At 43.7% G+C, this 23468-nt stretch overlaps 1 protein-coding gene across 8 annotated transcripts in view; it reads left to right on the forward strand.

The window, feature by feature from the left end:
- SLC20A2 (solute carrier family 20 member 2) overlaps positions 1-23468 on the forward strand; it is a 111264-nt gene that overhangs the window by 85435 nt on the left and 2361 nt on the right. For 7 of the 8 annotated variants that reach the window (XM_069978109.1, XM_069978111.1, XM_069978107.1 and 4 more), the window contains 7 exons: positions 3115-3200; positions 11702-11798; positions 13182-13301; positions 14382-14579; positions 16541-17132; positions 18070-18255; positions 21381-21465. In XM_069978109.1, the coding sequence (XP_069834210.1) occupies positions 3115-3200; positions 11702-11798; positions 13182-13301; positions 14382-14579; positions 16541-17132; positions 18070-18255; positions 21381-21465 (1364 nt within the window). Of the gene's footprint in view, positions 1-3114; positions 3201-11701; positions 11799-13181; positions 13302-14381; positions 14580-16540; positions 17133-18069; positions 18256-20913; positions 21349-21380; positions 21466-23468 lie in introns of those variants that run through there. The other variant, XM_069978113.1, reaches the window with a different exon arrangement.

Here is a 23468-nt window from a genome sequence, read left to right on the forward strand (position 1 = left end):
GTTTAAGTGTAAGTGACAGGGGGAGTCCCCTGTCACCTACCGATCGGGACCCCCGCAGTGTGACTGCGGGGTTCCCGATCGGTAAAACGGGCCGCCGGAGCTCTCTCACCTGCCTCCGTGCGGTCCGATCGGCGCTCTGGTCACTGAGCCTGCACAGGCAGGCTCAATGAGCAGAGCGCCGATAACACTGATCAATGCTATGCCTATGGCATAGCATTCATCAGTGTAAAAATCCAAGTAGTGAATGTAAAAGTCCCCCAAAGGGACTTCAAATGTGTAAAAAAAAAAAAGTTAAAAACACTAACACACTACCCCAAAACCCCTCCCCCAATAAAAGTTGAAATCACCCCCCTTTCCCATTATATAAATAAAACATATAAAAATAAATAAATAGATAAACATATAATATACCGTAGCGTGCGTAATTGTCCGATCTATTAAAATATAACAAGCGTCATTGCGAACGGTAAACGGCGTACACGAAAAGAGGGAAAAAAGTGCGCGGATTACCGATTTTATGTTACATTATATATATAAAAAAATTAATAAAAAGTGATCAAAACGTCCGATCTTCACAAATATGGTATTAATAAAAACTAGAGATCATGGCGGAAAAAATGACACCCCATACAGCCCCGTAGGTGAAAAAATAAAACCGTTATAAGCGTCACAATAGTCCCATTTTATTTATAATTAATTGCCAAAAAAAAGGATTTCATTTAAAAAAAATATATAACATTAGAGAATCTGCGTAAACCTACATATGGTTGTGTTCGGACTGACCTATAGAGTAATGGTATCATGTCGCTTTTACCATATAGTGCATTACGTAGACACAGGAACCCCCCAAACGTTACCATATTGCATTCTTTTTTGCGATTTCACCAATTTATATCTTCATAAATAATATATTTGGAATTCCATCATACATGTTATGGTAAAATGAAAGACGCAATTACAAAGTACAACTATTCCTGTAAAAAACAAGCACTTACATGGCCTGTAGATAAAAAACTGAAAGTGCTAGAGCTCTTAGAAGGGGAGGAGGGAAAAACGGAAACACTAAGATCAAAATTTGCGCGGTCCACTGGGTCATTTTGGGCCTGGTCCTCAAAGGGTTAAAGCTTTTTTGCTTTGACTGCAAAGTAGAAATATTATTTGGGTCCTAATTGCCATTTTGAATGTTAATATTTTCAAGTATCTTGAATCGTGGTAGTGTTTATTATACATAGATGGTGATTTAAATCCAGAAAAGTGTAACATAACAGGACCCACAATTGTTATGTGTAGTCACCATAAAGCCTCTTTTAAAAGCCAGTGTTTAGTTCTGTATTTTGTATCCGTATTTGATTGACTCCTAGTTTTGGCCTCACTGCTGAATACGGAGATACATCCAGGGAAAGAGTGTGACAGTGCACTCCACTTCCTGGCCAGCTGAAGATCCTGGTAGGCTATAATGACGTGAAAGTGTCAGAACCGGCTGCCAGCCGGGGAGTGGAGAGCATGGTGGCCATGCGATCCACTCCCCAGCTGTATCTCCTGATTGGCTAATTCCAACAATGAAAGTCTATGAGGCTACATTGTTGGGACTACCGAGCGGCAGGGGGTGGATTGTGCCGCCACCCCTCTCTTTGCAGCCATATCTCCTGATCGCAGTGAGACCTGCTGCGATCAGTAACTTGATATGTCTGATGCCTAGTCGAAAGTTATTTTTAATGACAGGTACTTGTAAGATTGGTCTTAGCCCTGGGGTTTTGGATAGGGGCTCCCCAGTATAGATCTGTGTACCCCTTCTTCCTGGATGCTCCCCAGTATAGATGGATGCCCCCCCCCCCCTTCTTCCTGGTTGTACCTAGGTGCTCCCCAGTATAGATGGGTGTCCTGCTTCTCCCTGGCTGTAGATAGATGCTCCTCAGTATAGAAAGGTGTCCTCTTTCTCCCTGGATGTACATAGGTGCTCTCCAATATGGATGGGTGCCCCCCTTCTCCCTGGTTGTAGATAGGTGCTCTCCAGTATAGATAGGTGTCTCCCCTCCTTGGTGTGGTCGATAGGTGCTCCCTAGTATAAATGTGTATCCTCCCTGGTGGTAGATGTACCCACTAGTATGAATGAGTGTCCCTCCCTTCTGCCTTATGGTAGATTGGTCCCCCCTCTTTACTGGTGGTGTGGAAATACCGCCAGTATAGATGGGTCTCCCCCTTCCTCCCTGGTGCCCCCTAGTATAGATGAGTGCCTCCCTTCTCCCTGGTTGTAGATAGGTGCTCTCCAGTATAGATGGGTGTCTTCCCTCCTCCTTGGTGGTAGATGAGCCCCCTGCTGTCCCTCCCTTCTACCTGATGGTAGATTGGTGCCTCCCCTTCACTGGTGGTATATAAGTGCCCCTAGTATAGATGGTTGGTTGTTCTGCCGATTTTATTAGGTCTTTAGCATGTTTCCAGACAAAATCATGCTGCCTTATAATGTCTGGGCATTTCTGCAGCATCTACAATGGAGGTTCCTGAAGTAGCCCAATGTGAACATGGTAAATGTGCCCCCACTGTATGTATTCTTAGCTGACTTAAGAGTTTTACTTGATACCGTCCAATTGTTAGTGTAATGTTAAACTCTACAAGTTGTTGGCTTTCCTTAAAGACCTCTATATAAGATCGGCTTTCCCTCATGGCGTCTGGTACTTTAGCAGACAACTGTGGCCGGGGCTGGTCCAATCCCTTTAAAGAGACCTATGTTCCAAATTATGTTAACAATGGGAATTGTTGGGTTTCAGTTCTAAATATTACATATGTGGCAGTACACACACCTTTTTGGAATAGATAATGTTCTGCTCCCATGTTAAGGTGTGCCTGTACCTGTTACAACCAGCTTATATCATGTAATATGAGGCAGATTGATAAATCTGGGCTGTTTTACAGGAAAGCATGAATTGTGAGAAGCACAACTGTACTTACTAAGACTTGTGTGCACAAGCGTATGTTCCATATATCCCATGTGTGACTGCCAAGTACTGCTTTACTTCAAGAACACGTTGCAGTTTTAATGTCTTCATTTTACGTGGTCTATTATATCATGTAGTCTGTGTCACTGGTGAAGCTCCTCTTCCTAATTCTTCTTTGCAGTTGCCTCTTGGTTCATTTCGCCTTTGCTCTCCGGCTTGATGTCTGGTGCTCTTTTTATGATGATCAAGTTTTTCATCTTGAATAAGGTAAATCCATTCCTTCTAAGGAAATCAATATTCTAATGGAAATGGCTTCAACAATGGCAAACCCGTGCATGTGGCATTTGATTAGCGGTGACTAAAGTTTGATGTATCCCTAGGAAGTCCTGGAAATAATGCATACAGTCTATGGCCTATGACTGTATCCTTGTGTTCCAGGACCCCTTAGGGCTGCATCAAACTTTTGCAGCCAATGTTAATCGAATGCCACACGCAAGGGTTTGCGCACCTCTAGTTACCTACAGTGTATTTATATGAATGTTTTCATACTGATGACTTCCCATCAGATGCTTATAGCTACCAGAGACTATGCCAGTACGTAGTGGCTGCTGTTATTAGATAACAGAGTAAAGTCCTTTGCCACAAGGTCTTTAAAGTGACACTGTCACCCCCTTTTTGCATTATGACTGCTCTACACAAGTGTAAAGGGTAAATTTAGCAGTTTCATACCTCATGGTGCTTGTTCCAGTAAAAAGTGATCTTTTATCATCTGTGGATTGGGATACCTGGGCGGGGCTTCATGTCCATAGCGCCACTTAGCCACGCCCCCTCCACAGACATCACCACATAGGCCACGCCCCTCAGCTGCCTTTGGTGTGGGTCAATCTTGTGGGGGTGGGGCCTAGACCTTTAGGCTGGCAATTACAAAGGCTACTGAGGGGGTGTGGCATATGCGGTGATGACGCCACAGAGGGGGCGTGGCTAAGTGGCACTTCGCCCGTGAAGCCCCGCCCAGGTATCCCAATCCCAGATGATGAAAGATCATTTTTTACTGAAACAAGCACCATGATATATGATATAAAATGAGGTATGAAAACTGCTAAATTTACCCTTTACACCTGTGTAGAGCAGTCATAATGCAAAAAGGGGGTGACTTTAAGGGCACTATTACACAGGGGGGGTTTATCTGCTAAATGAGGCAGATTTGGGCAGATCTCGACCCGTGTAATAAAAACAATGATTAGCCGAGGAGCCAATCATTGGTTGATCATTGTCCTTCAGCAAATTTAAAAATCATTACCACGCATCGCTACGTGTAGTAGGAGATGCGCAGTCATCGGCTGATAAAAGTATATTGAAAATAACAAAGTTATTACTTACCTGTCCATGCTCCCCAGGGTCCTTCTGCCTGTTCCCGCTCACCACAGCCACCACTAAAACTTCTTAAGTAGTTTTTGAAGGGACAGGGCGCTTAGCCAATCACTGGCCATGGCGCTGTCCCATCTTGGACAGTGATTGGCTGAGTGACCTCTTTCTGCACAGACTGGTTTAGAAGCTTCAGTGTTGCCTGTGGTGAGCGTGGAATAGGCAGGAGGACCTTGGAGGAGCATGGACAGGTAGTTATAACATTTTCTATATACAGCCCTTGCTGCACGATAATCACGCTGTGCAATAGGCTCTGTAAGCGAGTGGCAATCTACCAGATGGGTGCTCCCTTACAGCAAAACTGCATCCCTAATTCATGAACACTTTCACATTTTCATCAGTTAACATAATGGCCAGTTCACACAGAGTAAAATTGGCGGAATTCTACTGCGGAACTCTCCACCGCAGAATCCCTACAGCCTCCGTGTCATACAGGCAGTCTATGGGAGGGCTCATACCTTCTCTCTCCACTCGGAAGAATTGACATGTCAATTCTTCCGAGCAGAGAGGCGCACAAGCCCTCCCATAGGCTGCCTGTATGACAGGCTGGTGGGATGTATGGAGGCTGGCGGGAAGAATTCCGTTAGTTTTGCTCCATGTAAACTGGTCCTAAGACAAAAGCAGGAGTGGGCAGAATAGATGCGCATTTTTTTTTTGCTATATACTGATCAGAATAGTGTTGTGGCTTTTTTTTTTTTTACTGTTTATCTATCTAGAACAACTATAGTCATTTGTCCATGAAAAGAGTTAATGACAATTTAAAAGGCATTTAAAGGAGAAAGGGCCCTATTCCACGGGACGATTATCGTTTGGATAATCGTTAACGATTAACGATCTCAAACGACCGCTATTGCGAAAGACCTGAAAACGTTCACTCATTTCCATGGAACGATAATCGTTACTTATGATCGTAATTGCGATCGTTTCTCTTCGCTATTTATTCGCTATTGCGTTCGTATCTATTGAGAACGACCGAACGATGTCTTATTCAATGCGAACGATTTGCGAACGAGCAACGATAAAAATAGGTCCAGGTCTTATTAAAAGATCAACGATTTCTCGTTCGGTCGTTAATCGTTAACTGCATTTCAACCGAACGATTATCGTTCAGATTCGAACGATTTAACGATAATCTGAACGATAATCGTCCCGTGGAATAGGGCCCTAAGTCTCCATAGTTATATTAGTATGTCTAGTGAGCTTTATGTACCCTGCAGTTTATTTTAGTGCTGATGATTTGCTATGATACTGTAATGCTCTGGGTGGATTCACATGACCCGACCAGTTGTTCAGTAAAGTGCTGGCATGTTCTCTACTTTCTATGTAGTTTTGGTGAGTCATCTGTGTGGAATTCCTTGCATTCTGCTAGCTGAGGATATCTCTTCTACCGTGAGAATGAACTATCCTGTGTGCTACTATACCTCTGTGTGTTTTCACATCAGCTACTATTGATTTCCCTACACCTAGGTTGAAGTCATAAAACGTATATTTCTCCCCTCTGTGGTTTCCATGTCGACAATCTATAGATTAAGTTTTGATTTATATATGACCCAAGCAATATTTCCCCAAATATGTACAGTCATATTTCACTGTATATAAATCCCAGTTGGTTGCAACACTACAACTCCCATAATGCCCTGAAAAGAGTTTTAGCTTTGCAGCAGCTGGAGAGACACACATTGGGGAACACTGCTTTAGGGTGCATTCACACAACGTATCTGCAGCGGATTTCACACTGCGAATTCACAGCAAAATCTGCTGCGGATACCTTCCCAGTCGTCTCAATGAGATTTTTAGTATGGAAAAGTCAGCACCCTTAACCCCCGCGTCCCGGGTACATACATTACCGGGTCTCCACTCCGGCTTGTTTCGGGTGCTCCCAGCGCTCAGCCAATCAGTGCGCTTCCCCGCTGCAGCGCAATGATTGGCTGAGCGCTGGAAGCCGCTGGAGCGAGTATGTAATCTCATTGAAGTATCCGCAGTGTGAAATCCGCTGCAGATACGGTATGTGTGAACCCACCCTTACTGTATATACCAACACATACACCGCTCTCTGCATTATACATATATACCCACACTCGCACAGCTCGGCTATATGTATGAATACATACCAAAAAGTCCAGATAACTTTGTAAATACATTGCCTGACTTATCTTGTGCGGATCCTGGGTTCCTGCCAGAATTAGAGCACAGAGCTGCAGACATCTGACTCCAAATCTCCCAGCATTCCTGCTGACTGAAGTTTTTGGGCTAACCGCTATTTAAAAATTATAAAATTTTATTTGAACAAATGTTTGCAGTGGCGGACGACAGACTACTGCAATGTAAAATATAATGTCAAATTTGCTTTTTAAAGTTGAGGCCAGTTAAAAAGCTGCAGAGTCTATGGCATGCTAAGCCAAAGTAGGTGGATAATACTGTTTCCCCTGGTTGGAATAATTTAGTCCATCATCTTGCTGGTTGGAGTGTTCCCGGGATGATGATCGACCGCCTTCTGGCCTAGAAAAATCGTGTGTGTGTGTGTGTGTGTGTGTGTGTGTGTGTGTGTGACACCAATTGTAATGTCTGCACTGAGCTTTCTCTGATAATTTCAACTCTAGGAAGTAGAGTTGAGCAAACTTGGAGCATGCCTAGGTTCATCTGACCCAAGCGTGTTGCATTTGAATACTGGGGGCTGCTGAAAAAGGATGCAGCCCTAGGGAGTCCTGAAAAACAAGTCATTCTTTGGCCACCGGTAATCCAAATGTCACATGCTCTGGTTCGGACTAACCTAAGCATGCTCCAAGTTTGCTCAACTCTACTGGGAAGTGTAGTCTTTACATCAGGCACTGTATTGTATCATGGTAAAGAAACACAAATTATTTCGATAAATTTTGTTGCAGCTCCGCTATGGGGTGTGTCTGACAACAGACTTATCTGTTCAACCAGCAGAACTTTGAATGCAGCTCTGGGCTATAATTCCAGCTATAGATCCTCATCCACAGAAGATATGTAATATATTAAAGGGGTAGTTCACAAAAAAATTTCTGTAAAATCTACTGCTGCCAGAGATTTGAGATTTGTCCATGTCAGGAACTGTCCAGAGCAGTAGAGGGTTTTCTATGGGGATTTGCTACTGATTTGCTACTGCTCTGGATACTTCCTGTCGCAGACAGAGGTGGCAGCAGAGAGCACTGTGTCAGACTGGAAAGAATACACCACTTTCTTCAGGACATACAGCAGCTGATAAGTACTGGAAGACTGGAGATATATTCATAGAAGCAAATAAAACATTTCTGGCACCAGGTTATTTAAAAGAAAAAAAAATGGTGAACTGCCCCTTTTTAAGTATCATTTTTGTATGGGGTACAGATGCAATTTCCTGATTTTGCTGAAAGTGTAGCCACAATGGGACGGAACAAAGAGGAAGTTTGATCTTATCTTTTTTCTTTAAATACAGTGAAGCCTCTTTTTAGATAACCTTCCAGAATTAAACATTGAATGTCTTAAAGCCCTATTATATCAAGCGATTTTTGGCTGTTACGGCCAATAATCACTTTGTGTAATAGAGGACAACGATCAACCAACATGCATGATGTCGGCTGATTGTTGTCTTTCAACAGGCTGAAACGGTAATGATCAGCCTAGCAATGATCTGCTGCCGTCTCTCCGTGTAATAGGAGTGCCGCTATCTCCTATGGGCTCCCCAGACTATCTTTACAGGGTCCCCCCTTACCTGGTCGCTGGCAGCGAGCGTGGAGCAAGCAAGCTTTGACATGACAGTTTGTCGCTTGCTTGCTCCAGCTGATTACGCCTTGTTATAGGGGCTTTAGACCTCATTCACACGTTTGATCATTTGGTCAGGATCATATATTATGTCTGCAATCTGCAATAAAATTCATTCATAGTGCATCTGTATTCTGTATTTTTCACCTTAAAAAATAATAGGTGATAGTTAAGTTAAGGTGATCTGTGTTTTTTGCAGACGTTACAGAAGTTTATTACAGACAGACTCATAGACTTCTATAGGTAAATCCATGTTGCAATTATGAACCTGTACTGGGACATCCTATTTTTTTTGCGGTACAGATTGTGGAGCAATTAGACTATGGACAGTGTGAATAGCCCCGTAAATTTGTCAGTAAATTGTGGATTCGCAATTACAGATACATTTACGGAATGTATGACTAAGGCCAGGGGCGTAACTAGAAATGGCTGGGCCCCATAGCAAACTTTTGATTGGGGCCCCCACCCCCTCAATCGACCACTACGCCATCAACACACTCAGCTCTACACAGGTTCTGTACACCATATAAATTACAGTACAGTTATATTAGGTGACTCACAGGGGACGTCTTCTCTGATCGGAGTTGTTTCCTGTATATCCCCCATAGATGGCCCCCTCTATATCCCCCATAGATGGCCCCCCTCTATATCCCCCATAGATGGCCCCCTCTATATCCCCCATAGATGGCCCCCTCTATATCCCCCATAGATGGCCCCCCTGTATTATCCCCCATAGATGGCCCCCCTGTATATCCCCCATAGATGGCCCCCTGTATTATCCCCCTATATATACCCCCCTGTATATCCCCCTATATATACACCCCCTGTATATCCCCCATAGATGGCCCCCCCGTATATCCCCCATAGATGGCCCCACCCTGTATATCCCCCATAGATGGCCCCACCCTGTATATCCCCCATAGATGGCCCCACCCTGTATATCCCCCATAGATGGCCCCACCCTGTATATCCCCCATAGATGGCCCCACCCTGTATATCCCCCATAGATGGCCCCACCCTGTATATCCCCCATAGATGGCCCCACCCTGTATATCCCCCATAGATGGCCCCACCCTGTATATCCCCCATAGATGGCCCCACCCTGTATATCCCCCATAGATGGCCCCACCCTGTATATCCCCCATAGATGGCCCCACCCTGTATTATCCCCCTTTGCAAAGCAGATAGAAAATTAAAAAAAACACAACTCACCTAACTCCCCCGTCGGCTGTCTTCTCCTCTTTTCCCGGGGGGGCGTCCTGGGGATTTCCAGGCAGCACAGGTGTCGGGCTCAGAGTGGCTCAGTGTCCGCCGGGGCAAGTACTTCCGGCGCAGGGTGCATCTCTAACAAGTGCTCCTGTGCCGGAGGTACAGGCTGGGGGCGGACGCTGAGCTCACCGGTACCTGTGCTGCCGGGACAGCAATACGGTGGCAAGGGGGGGGGCAGCATCCCCGGAAGCACCGGTACCAGTGAGCTCAGAGTCCGCCCCTAACCTGTACACAGGAACACTTGTTAGTGCTTGAAGTCCCTGCGCCAGAAGTACTTACCCTGGCCCCCGGCGGACGCCAAGCCACTCCGAGCCTGTCACCTGTGCTGCCTGGGAATCCCCGGGACACCCCTGGACCCAGGGGCGTAGCTAATGTCTCCTGGGCCCTGGTGCGAGAGGCCAACTTGGCCCCCCCCCCTCCTTTCATGACCAAGGGATGCTATTGGTGTGTGTGTGTATAAATATTATATATACACCAAGACAGATATTACCAATAACACCAGCATATTGGAAGAGAAAGTATTATCACCGTACATATTACTGCCATACTGTTACCAACCAAATCCTGTATACTGAGACTTATATTACCAGTAATACCAGTATATAGGAAGAACACATTACTGCCACACCACAACCATCACCACCATATTGTTACTGACCAAACCCAGTAAACTAAATCACCTCATCCAGTCATATAGAGGTGGCCCCAGCTCTACACAGGTTCTATACACCATATACATTACAGTGCAGTTATATCAGGTGACTCACAGGGGAAGTCTTTTCTGATCGGAGTTCTTTCCTTTTCATCTTCTCCATCCGTCCTGGGCCATTATGAGAACTTCTCAGAGCCACGAATCCACAGAATCTGCCAGACAGACATATTAGTCTCCTCACTCTGGCACCATCCTTATCTCTATACACACTGCACATCTGTACTGTCCCCTTTACACCCTCATTTAGTGGGTAGCCCTGACTCTATGTGACCCCCTAATAATATATGCCCCCCTCTGTGTATTCCCTCTCTCCCTATGTTGCCCCCCCCCCAAATAGATGGCCCCTCTCCCCCCATGTTGCCCTCCTTTATAGATGGCCCCCTCTCCCCCCACCCTCCCTCATAGATGCCCCCTCTTCCCCCCCACCCTCATAGATGCCCCCTCTCCCCCCCCACCCTCATAGATGCCCCCTCTTTCCCCCCCCCACGTTCATAGATGCCCCCTCTTCCCCCCCACGCTCATAGATGCCCCCTCTTCCCCCCCACCCTCATAGATGCCCCCCTTCTTCCCCCCCCCCCACCCTCATAGATGCCCCCCTCCTTCCCCCCACCCTGCAGGCTGATTAAAAAAACAAAACAAAAAACTTAACTCACCTGACAACGCATTCCCACGTTGATTCTCCTCCTGGTCTGTCCCCGGCTGCTGCGCGGCTGCCGGGGGTGTTGCGTCTTATCCCCGGCAGCGCGCATCCCAGAGCTCCCTGCGCGCCGGAACCGGAAGTCAGGGCCCAAGGCGCGCAGGGAGCAGGACTCTTGTGACCACAAGCAAAACAATGCTTGCGGTCACAAGAGTAATTGATCGGGAGGGCCCCGCGGGACCCCCTTCGTGGCCACTGCCTGGACCCCAAACAGATGTAGCACCCGGGAGGCCTGCTCGGCCGCCGGGTGCTACAGGCTATGCGGGGCCCCGTAGCGGCCGCTACGGCGGTAGTTCCGCCACTGACTAAGGCCTTGGGGGTGGGTCTTCTAAAGAAAGGTGACCAGTTTATATAGTGCATGGTGGGACTGAAAATATGACCTAGGATATCCGGTCTGGGAAAGCAGTAGTCTGCTCAGAGAGGGTGCTTTTTAGAGAGATTTCTCTGTCTATATAATGCTTAAAGTAACCAGTGCAGGCCTGCCACTGAAAGGACCAGTTCACACAGAGTAAAAGCGGCGGAACTCTCTGCCGCGGAATCCTGTCTGCCTCAGTGTTATACAGTCTGTCTATGGGAGGGCTCGCGCACCTCCCCTCTCCGTGCCTCTTCTCTCAAAGAATTGACATGTCAATTCTTTGAGCAGAGAGAGGAGGCTGTCGCTTTGACTCCGCATGAACTGGCCCTAAAGATAGGAGGGAGGAGACATAAGTTGACATCAGCCTTGTAACAAGCCCCACCCGATCAACATCTAGATATTCTAGTGCGCCGATTCCTGTGGCCTTATCAGATGTGCGATCAGGATCACCCCATGTTCCATTAACTTGAATAATATTTACTTGGCTTGTCTTTCCGTCTCTGATGCTTCATATAAACATTAAGAAAATGTTTGATGTCTTACAGGAGGATCCAGTTCCCAATGGGCTACGGGCTCTTCCAATATTTTATGCTGCTACAATAGCGATTAATGTATTTTCCATATTATTCACTGGTGCCCCATGTAAGTAGTTCACAATGATCTATAACTCTGTCACTCATTTTCTGCTGACGTCGGTGTGATGACTTCTCTATTGGTTCCTTTCTCTAGAAACTGTGAATTGCCATGAAATATTTCTACCTGTAGAACAAGTTTGACATAAGAAATATTTAAAGAGAACTTGTCAGCTTTCCTCACATGTCTGTTTTAGAAAATATTAGATCCCTCATGAAATAGTACAATGGTTATTTCACTACCCCATATAACAGTATCCAGTAAACAATATAACTAAAACTATACAACATAATATACTGCGGGCTATGTTGCAGGTGTACATAGGGAGCACCTTCTGGCATATATGCAAAACAGAGATCACTAACTGAAGTCAGTCTAGCAATGAAAGTCTTATATTACAGCTCTGCACTGTGCCTCATTCCTCCTTAAATACCAAGCTATGGTACAGACATGTCCTTTATAAAGGGGTATTCCAGAAAAAAAATAATAATAAAATATATATATAATATATATAAATAATATGGCAGTGGGAGAAAAGCCATACTTGCCTAGCCCCAGTTCCTCACAGCTCTTGTTAGGCTCTGTATAATTTCTCAATCTTCTTTTCGAGACAGGCGCTCAGCCAGGTACTACCCAAAACTGGGATACCCCTTTTAGACAACCCTCCTTTCTGTCTTAAAATTGTTTTTTTATATGACTTTGTGTATTTGTTTTTTTAATAACATCCCTTTAACAACTCAGTTTCTCTTAAAGGGTGTCAGAAACTTATAAAGATTTTTACATTACTTCTATTTAAAAATGTAAAGTCTTCCAGTACTTATCAGCTGCTGTTTGTCCCACAGGAAGTGGTGTATTCTTCCCAGTCTGACACGGTGCTCTCTGCTGCCACCTCTGTCCATGTCAGGAACTGTTCAGAGCCGTAGGAAATTCCCATAGAAAACATCTCCTGCTCTGGACCGTTCCTGACATGGACAGAGATGGCAGCCGAGAGCACTGTGTCAGACTGGAAAGAATACACCACTTCCTGTGGGACATACAGCAGCTGATAATTACTAAAGACAAGCTTTTTTTAACAAAAGTTAATTTCAAATCTGTATAACTTTCTCACACCAGTTCATTTGAAAAGAGTAATTTTTTTGCTGGAGTACCCCTTTAAGAGAATCTGTTTATTACAAGAATCATTAGTTGTTTTACATGATTGTTTTTCTTGCGTCCTCTGTCTTTGAGATATAAGTAGGGAGAGGATATGTATTCAGTGAGATTGTGTAACTGTTTTCTTGCTCTGACCTCTTCTAATGTGTATGAGATCTATGAGTAAAGCAACTAGTGTTATTCTATGACTGATCTGTATCATGTAATATTTTGATTTCTTTCTTTTTTTTATATCTTTAGTACTAGGACTTCAGAGCTTTCCTGTGTGGGCCATCGTATTAGTATCATTAGGCGTTGCCGTTTTATTTGCTCTGATAGTGTGGTTTATTGTTTGCCCATGGATGAGAAAGAAAATAGCAAGTATGTTTTATTCCTTGGTGTGTTTTTACAGAAAATATTCATAATATTGTTTCTGTATGAAAATGCCTACCCTCAAATTCCTGAATTCCTGAGTCTTCATTGTGATCTTAAGGCGTTTTTGAACCATTTCTCTCATGTTGTGCAGCTGTGTATCTTAACTGAATAATTTAAAGGGATTCTCTTTTAGATAATTTTACTCTTTTAGATCACACAAAATATAAACAAAAGTTTTAGTTAAAGTTGGAAAAAAGCTTATGTCTAGGTATTGCTTATACATATCATAGCACTTCCTGGTGCTCTTTCGATTCCCTCCCAGAATGTCCATGTAAAGTGTCAAGTGCAACATTGTGGTGTATTGATTCTTTCCGGTTGGCCTGCATAGTTGCAGGAATCATTTTATTACTTGGGTGATCCTTAGGATCCCGCTTTCACTTCCGATACGAACTCATCTCTGCAGTGACAGCTTGCTCAGCCATTTACACTCCAGCCGGACATTGCCAATTTATATTCCTAAAGCTATTCCTAAATTAGCATGTGATAGAAGTGTGACATTCTAATTCTGAACATTTAAAGGGAAGCTGTCACTAGGTTTATGCTGCCTTAAGTGAGGGCAGTATAAACTAGTGACAGAAATGCTTGACACATCAGTGTATTACTTACATCATTCTGTTCAGCCGTTCTCCTGATATGCACAGTATAGCCAGTCAGCAGCCAATGGGCTTAGTGTGCTGGTGCTCATGAATATCCAGGACTATTGATCACATACAGATAATATAGAGAACTAGTTTGCTATGCTTACACATTATCCAGAGAGGAAATCTCCGAATAAGCTGTGAAGAACAATGTGAATGATACATTGTGTTCAGCTTCTCTGTCACTAGTTTATGCTACCATTAGATAGGATAGCATAAACTTATTGACAGTCTCTTTACCAATCATATATATAAGGACACTGTGTGTAGCTTTCAGTAGGCTCAGCACCTCTTTCGGCTTCTAAATGAGCAATATTTGTGACGAAAGCCATTGCTATGTGTGAAAGTTCCTGTGAGATGAAGGATTTCATACTCTGCCTTTATGTAGGTCGATTAAAGAAAGAAGCTATGTCTCGAATATCGGAGGAAAGCCTCGATAAAATTCAAGATGAAGAAACTGCAGTCTTCAAAGAGTTACCAGGTGCTAAGGGGAATGATGAGAGTGTGGTACCTCTTACTAGCCCTGCGACTGAAGCTGCCATTGTATCCGAGTCTGTAGCAAATGGAAGCACTCGGGTCCCATATGGTATGTGTGAGCACTATTATCGTTTAGCTTGTTTCTCATTACTCTAAGAACAGGAAGAACATTGGTAGCCGTTTCTTCTGTAGCAATATTCTTCTGCAACCAAGACCGTGGCATTCTTAGATTTCATATGCAGTTAACATTTCTTAAAGTTCAGGTGATTTTAAGAAACTTTGTAATTGGGTTTATTAGCTGAAAAATGCATTTTTATCATGAAAAAGCAGTTTGAAGCTCTCCCCCCTTTCTTCATGATTTTCTACGGAGAGGGGAGGGGTGGATGGAGATGAGGCACCAAAACAGAACAACATAGAGTTAATTTACAGCTACATCACTGGGCTATCTCCTCTGAAGTCAGCACTGACCTCTAATAGCTTTCACGCAGGTCCCACTATGTAATCCTTTGTTCTCTGCTGGCGACTAATCTACTTTCTCCCCCCTCCCCCCTCCCCTCTCCATAGAACAGACAGGACTCGACTAATGTAAAAGATTCAAGATTTCCTGATAATAAGCAGTGAATAAGAGAGGAGGGAAATTCTTTTTGAATGCAGATAATGGCATATTTGCCTAATGAACCCAATACAAAGTTTCTTAAAATCGCCTGGACAAAACAAAAAAAAAAACAACAGTGACACTTTAAGAAAGGTGGTGCATTCTTTTCAAGGGGTATTCCCATCTCAGCTAATAGATTTATACTTGTAGGATTCGTCAAGTTAAATATTTTTACAAATACATTTATTTAGCAAGCTTGTCTCCTCCTCCTCCTGATAAGCTGCTTTTTCCCCCCATTGGTGACAGCTCATTGTCCATGTTACCGACCACCACTCTGCATCTCTTATTACACAGAGATGTGTGACTGACAGAAGATTATTTTTTTGACTTCCTGAAAGACAGCAATCAGCCAATGAGTGTGCTTTGCTCACTTGTTGGCTGACCGCTGGTTCTATTACTTGGGAAGATATCTTGCTGATATTTGACAGATAATCTCTCCGTTTAGTGGTGCCTTTAGTCAGAATTCTGCTTTCTCACTCTAGTGCGATATTTATGGCAACACTGCTCAATAGTTCTGAGTGTGTCTGAAAGAGTTAGGAGAGCAGGATCCTTTCTACTATGTGTGGGAGACAACGTAGCAGCTTGTCGCCACTCTCTGGAGTTCAGCAAGGGAAAAACTGACAGTCTTTAGCTGGGGAATACTGCTAATTATATAATAGCTAGAAATACACTATGGCTTATTCTGAAAAGTCACATGAAATCACAGGTATAAGTTCAAGTGTACCTGTGTTTTGTTTTTTAAAGAAATTAAGAAAGCAGTTTTGTCATATACTCTTTTTTTTTAGTTTTCTATGTTTAAATCAACATTATACATATGGCCGAACTGTGGTCCATGCTCCGTCTGTGCTGATATTTAGTCTTTTCTCAGTTAAAAAAAAAAAAAAAAGACAAAACACAGAAAGTCCCAGCACTTACACAAGGAAAGACACCTGTTCATCATGCAGGCTGTAAATCGACTGAAGGCAATTTACCTTAGGCTAATTATATTAACTTTTGCTACTTATATTATTAGCTCTGCAGCTTATCAGGAAACAATGCTTTTTGTCATGTAACAATTCAGTCAAGATAATGTCATTGTGTGGTTACAGAGGATTTGGTGCTGTGTGACAGGAGAGCTGGCCGTACAATGCGAGCACCCCACAAGGATTCTCTGCTACTGAATGTGTACGCGCAGCAGCTGTACACATGCACAGTGAAGGGAGACACCTAGTGGCCAGGTGTAGAACGTTGATTTAAATGTAGAAAACTTTAGAAAAAAATAAATAAATAAAGCAAGTATATTGGAAATTACTTGACATCACAATCCCGGTTGTTATTTTTTAAATTCTTAAATAATAATAAAACAAGTAAAACTGTTTTTCTTATTTGTGTGTGTACAGTGTCCAAGCTTATTGTGCATTATAATCTTTTTACAGCAAGAGCAGCTTCAATGACAAATGGCTCGGTTAGATCTCCGATTTCGAATGGTACGTTTAGTTTTGAAGGTCACAACATGAAGAGCGATGTTCATGTGTATCATACAGTACACAAGGACTCAGGGTTGTACAAGGACTTGTTACACAAAATACACTTGGATAGAGTGACCGATGATCGCCCGGCTCACGAAAACAACTACAGAGTGCTGAGACGCAACAACAGCTACACGTGCTATACGGCTGCCATCTGCGGCATGCCTGTACACTCAACGTTTAAAGCGTCCGACACTGCAACCACAGAAGACAGTGAAAAGTTAGTTGGGGATACCGTGTCTTACTCCAAGAAACGTATACGGTATGACAGCTACTCCAGCTACTGCAATGCCGTAGCGGAAGCCGAAATCGAGGCCGAGGAAGGTGGAGTAGAGATGAAGCTTGCCACAGAACTAGCTGATCCAAATCCCCCTCCGGATGACTCTCTGGAAGAAGACAAAGAAGAAAAAGACAAGTCAGAAGTTCACTTACTTTTCCATTTCCTGCAGATTTTGACAGCCTGCTTTGGATCTTTCGCTCATGGAGGAAATGATGTCAGGTAAGAGAGATTCCTTTGTGACGTGGCATCTTTTATATATTTCTGCTAGTCGCCTTTACACAGAAATCCCAAGTCACATCTAATTTTTTACTGTTTGCCGCTGGTATATCTTGGAATCACATTCTAATGGTATATGTCACAGTGTAGCCAAGGCTTTGATGTATAGTCTAATTGTGGCTGTGGCTTTTCAGTCTATTTTACTCTTGATATATTTTACAATACATTGTAACATTATCATTTTTGGACATCAGCTTATGGGATCATAATGATCCCATAAGCTGATGTCCCTATGTCTTCCCCCTCTCCTCTGTCACCTGCCGCTGTCACAATCTTGTGACAGCGGCAGGGGAGAGAGGGGAGGGGGCAGAGTTCACGGCCGCGCGCTCTGCCTTCCCTCTCTCCCCCTGGCGCGCACTCTGCCTTCCCTCTCTCCCCTCGGCGCATGCCCTGCCTTCCCTCTCTCCCCTCGGCGCGTGCCCTGCCTTCCCTCCCTCCGACAGCCTCCGTAGCCAGGAAACCATCGGGGCTCTGCGATCACTTCGGTGGCACTTGCCTGTGCACTGATCTGGGCTGCCATGCAATTTATCGGGAATTCCGGATGAATTCTCGATGTGCATCCAGAGCTGTCTGGAATTCTTGGTGCCACTTTAGGGCTTTTTAGGGCACAGTGCTGATTTTTGAACAAATATAGGACTTGTCTTTGCCCAGTAGAACCCTATAGATCCAGAAATGTATCTGAATTTCCTAATAAATTTACTGAATGTGTGAAGGGGATCTAAGTGTTCCTCAAGCTGAGAGCTGCACAGAATTCATGTAGATTTTGCTGTAGAATAATGGTATAGAGGATAGTTGGCTTTGCTTTACATTGTATGTTTTTTTAAGGGGGGGGGTGTCTCAAGCTTCAGTCTGCACATTAATTTCTTTCTCTCTCTCTTAGTAATGCCATTGGACCCCTAGTTGCTCTGTGGTTGATTTACCAGCAAGGAGGAGTAATGCAAGAAGCCTCAACACCAGTGTGGTTGCTCTTGTATGGAGGAGTGGGTATCTGCGCTGGCCTCTGGGTATGGGGTCGACGAGTGATCCAAACAATGGGCAAAGACCTAACCCCAATTACGCCATCCAGGTAATGTGGTTGTTAAGTATCCTTAATTCTTCTAAATACTACCAAGCCATTTTGCAGTTATGGTTCTTGGTTTTAAGTTAATGTCCAGAAGTTTTGGAAATTAACAGCAGTAAATGTTATAAAAAGATTAAGCATAAGTCATGGGTTGATTTCCCCATTGGTTTCCACCAGCAATGACATGCCCACTGAAGCCAATTGCTGGCCATGGTGGTGATGCAAACCTGTGAGACCATTTATTGGCTGCATTAGTCAAGTGGATATACTTCAAGTCTTGACTGCAAAAAAAAAAGTCAGGCTTCATGCACACGGATATACATAGACAGTGTGGAACAAAATATGGGAACTCCGTGCATCATGTATCATTATGATGCTGGACGCTCCAAAACTGCTTAAATCTTGACAGTACAGCAGTGCGAATATTTAAAGTTTCAGAGCTCCCAGCATTATGTATTATTAGTTCTGATAATCTCCATTGCTTACTGTATATATGGACCGTGCATCAAACGTGTGCATGAGTCCTTAAGGGCGACTAGTGGGGACCAACGGAGTGGCATTGGGTTTGTGCTATGCTTTCTAAAATCAAGTTTTCGGATTAACTGCAAGACATGATTGCAAAATGTGCTCTATTGCTTTATCAATGAAATCCATCAAGTGATAATGTTTCCTCCACATTTCTAACAGCTTACATTTTTCTTAGCTGCATACTAAAGAGAGTTTCACACATTAATGTCATTATTGCCAGAGAATGGGTAAGTGCCTGTGCCCACCTCCCACTGCTCTGCTATTTTCAGTTGAATAGAGCCCTCTCCACCAGGTAAAGGGACATCCCCCATCCCTGAAACTAGTGGGGGTTCTTGCCATCATACTAAGATTTCTGGCATATCTAATTGATTTTTATTGTAGAATACCTCTTTAGGGTGCGTTCACACGTACCGGATCCGCAGCGGATTTCACGCTGTGCGTTTGCAGCAAAGTCCGTTGCAGATCCTGGTATAGTGAAGTTCTATGGGGTCACATACCCGCATCGGAATTTTCATTCCGCTGCGGATATGTGAGCCAGCCCCTTTGACCCACCGCAGCCCCGGCCCGGAGCATACATTACCTGCTATACTAGGATCCGCAGTGGATTTCGCTGAAAGCTCGCAGCGTGAAATCCGCTGCGTATCCGAGAAATGTGAGGCTACCCTTAGGGTGCGTTCACACGTACAGGATCTGCAGCAGATTTGATGGCGCAGATTTAAAGCGACTCTGTACCCACAATCTGTCGTCCCCCCCTTCCCAAACCACTACCTTCGGATAGCTGCTTTTAATCCAAGATCTGTCCTGGGGTCCGTTCGGCAGGGGATGCAGTTATTGTCTTAAAAACAACTTTTAATCCGGCAGCGCTGTGTCTAACGGCCGGGGCTTACATTTGTATATGCATTAGGCTGGCACCACCTCTCCGTCCTTCCTCCCCACCCTCCTCATCATTAGGAATGATCCAGGAACATTTACTGCTGTTTAAGCTTTGCACAGGTGTATTAACAATCCAGCCCATGTTCATTATACACACAGGTGGGGAATAGAAAGCAATCTGCCTGGAGCATTCCTAATGATGAGGAGGGTGGGGAGGAAGGACTGAGAGGTGGTGCCCGCTTAATGCATATACAAATGTAAGCCCCAGCCGTTAGACACAGCGCTGCCAGATTAAAAGTTGTTTTTAAGACAATAACTGCATCCCCTGCCGAACGGACCCCAGGACAGATCTTGGATTAAAAGCAGCTATCCGAAGGTACAAGTGGTTTGGGGGGGACAGATTGTGGGTACAGAGTCGCTTTAAAGTTGCAGATTCAAAGCAGATCGAATCTGGGCCATCAAATCTGCTGCAGATCCTGTACGTATGAACGCACCCTTTTAGAATAATTTAACCACTTTTTTTTTTTTTTAGAAAAATGTGACACTACAGCAAGATGTGAGAAACATGGTGTGACTGCTGGTCAACCTTTTCTCCATCTCTGTTCTGTTCTCAGATTGGTCAGGTCTTCAGTTCAAGTTAGAATTGTCACTGAATAGGGAAAGAAAGGAATTTCTTTCCGGCTGAAGAAGTTGGATGCAACCCTAGGGAGTCCTGTGCCCAACTTCTTCAGCCACCAGTAATCAAGTGCCGAGACTTCCGGGTTTGGACAGACTTGAGCATGCTTGAGTTGTACTCCTCTACACAACAACATTGGATTTTGCTAGCAGGTGGCTTCAGCCGTTCGCGACCACAAACGTGTGTCGATCAGCAAGAACCGCACTTATTTGCAGGACCCTTTAGTCGAACTAATCGAGCGGCACAAACAATCACTGCATTGTTTGTAATCAGCCTGTGTAAAAGGACCTTTACAGTCACTGTCATACTCTGTGTACCTTTGCAAACAGTGCACAATGATGAAGCTATGGTAGTCTGCACATAAGCTTTTTTTAAATTTGGGTGTATGTTAGATCTGGAATAAATAAGAAAGGTATTCATACACATACATGTGTGTATGCATATATATTACATAACGCAGAACCTTAGCAGCAGGTTTTTTTTAGGTTTTACTTGCAAAAGTTTAGGTTTAGTTGAGCTTAGCTATATAAATTTGGAGATTGCATAGAAATTCCTGAATTTGCATATCTCATCTATTTCGTCCCAAGGATCCTAAAAGGCTATTGGCTACAACTTGCTCTTATATACTGTTTAACCCTAAAGACTCCGTGAAGGTGAGATTTCACATTCCCTGTATTATGTGCCAGACATAGGCAGCATTTCTTTTTGGTTGCTTGACTGCTGCTTTTTTGGATTACTGTCATTTCTCGCCCAAATAATGGCTGTTACTTCTACACAACAGCCATTATTTGTGGAATAACGGCCTTTATTTAGACACAAAATGACGGCCGTCCAAACAAAACAGCCGTCAAACGGGCAAAAAATAATGTGTGGTCATAGCGAGTTTCTCTTGTAATTGAAAAGTTTAGATGTTTCTCAGTCCTGTCTTACATAAAGAGTATAATTTGCATGCTACAATGCTATGGCGGTAAGAATTTCCGTTGCCCCCATATGATGGGCAGCAAGTAATACAGACAAAATGTGACTGTCAAGTGTTTTCTTATGCTTCCTGCAGTGGATTCACTATTGAGTTGGCTTCGGCGTTCACAGTTGTGGTAGCTTCAAATATTGGACTCCCTATCAGTACCACACACTGCAAGGTATGCCCTCTGCATGTGACTGCGGCTGGGGTAGTCAAAGCTATCCATTTTCTTTACCTATGGGTCAGATCAATGTTTACTGGCACAGGAGACTTGTCTGTCCTGTTATATCCATACTAATACTATACAAAAGAAGGTATTGTGCCCCTATTACAGTCAGGGAGCTGGGCAAATTGTGATCCCCTTTATTCTTTACATTTGTATTTAAAATATGCCATCTATTTGCTATACACAGGTTGGTGTGTAACTCCTGACTTAGCAACAGGTCCACTTGTGCCACTAAAAATTGATCTATAGGAGGTCACTCACAGAGCCTCCTCCTCTCCAGTCATCTGCCATCCACTCTCCTCTGTGTATGCACGGCATGTGGTTTTAAAAAAAAAAAAAAAATCTTTCACTCTTCAATCTGTCTTGTTGTTTTCCCCCCACAGTGGATTTTGCGTTGAAGTAATGTGTGGGCTAACTGTACTACTAGCCTCTAATGTTGGTATACCCATAAGCTCCACTCATTGCAAGGTATTGGGTTTGCAGTGGTAAAATAGAAAATTGTAATTACGCCACAATCAGAATATGACGCAGTAGGTGAATCGTGTTTGACTTCAGTTCTGTTACATTTACATTCAATGCTCAGTAATCCTGTGAATTGATATTTGCCATTTCACACACAATGTATGTCATGGGCTCTGTATGGACTATAGGATGCCATGTTACCAGTTAGTTCAGTGTTTGTGCTCACAGAATGCATCACTGCTGTTTCATAAACAGCACTATATATTCAGTGGAACCTACCAGCTATAATAAAAGGCAGATAGTATAGTCGTTACATGTTTCATTTTCCTTGCTTAGAATGCTAATGGCAAATACCTTTTAAATATACGTTGGATAAAGTGACATTTCTCTGAAGCACAATGTTATAAATAACAGGTAAGATCAAAAACTTAAAGCAGCACAGGTATATACATATCTCACTCAAGGGTGCACACTAGTGTTCTGCATTGTGCTCAGCTTCATGGTGCTCTAGTAAAGGTGACACTTTCTATAACTGAATGATCCTTATATCTCCTGTCCACGGCAGAATCCACATTATGCCCTGCATGGATTTTCCTGCCACTGGTTGATTTTAACAGTAAAACAAGAAGCCGTATTTAAATTTTCTTGAGGTCAGCTACAAGTGGTTACCATTCCTGTATGGCAGCATGGGATATCCGAGTCCCCTTTGACAAGTAAAAAAAACATGGCCTAGCTGTGGCCTGGGTTTTTTTTTTTTTTGTGTTCATCCAAGCTGTTCTCTCCTTTCTCTGAGATGACTCATGTAAATAGTTTCCCTGTCCGCCTGTCTCTGCACTCTGTAGTGCCAGGACAGTAAATCCTAGGTCAAGTTACTTATGACCTTCCGGCCTCACAGAGTGCAGAGAGAGCTGACCAGGGACACTGTTTACATGAGCCATCTCAGAAGGGGGAGGAGGGAGAGCAGAGATAGAGTGAACAGCTCACACACCGTTTTCTGTGCCTTCAGCAGTAAGCAGCAGGCTCAGCACTGGGGGAGGAGACTTAAAAGATAATAGGTATGGATGGAATTGAGTTATCTGGATTTTACCATATATTTTAGTGGATTACTTGTGTCCCCTTGCATGTAAAGAATTTTGTGGACTGGACGTCTGTGCTGCTAGGCTATGTCAGTACAGTAGCGCAAACATTTTAAACTTTTGGAGCTCCTGGCATCATAATGAATTATGATCTGATCATGATCATGGACGTCTGGTCCACAGAATACTGTCCGTGCCCAGACAGTTTTTTGCGGATGTGTGGCTCCCAGCTGCCTTACGTTACATAGCTATGAAAAATACAGGTCACGCTGCAGTAACCAGTCCATAGCAGTATCTAACAGTTAAATATTTTTAGCCATATGCCTGCTATACTGGGATATCTCAAAAGGTCTGAAAAACCAAATCAAGTCACCGCATCTGTTTGTGTCTAACGTCACACGTTCCAGGGTTCTAGAC

Source organism: Dendropsophus ebraccatus, chromosome 7 (genome assembly GCF_027789765.1).
Source record: "Dendropsophus ebraccatus isolate aDenEbr1 chromosome 7, aDenEbr1.pat, whole genome shotgun sequence".
NCBI classification, from domain to species: domain Eukaryota; kingdom Metazoa; phylum Chordata; class Amphibia; order Anura; family Hylidae; genus Dendropsophus; species Dendropsophus ebraccatus.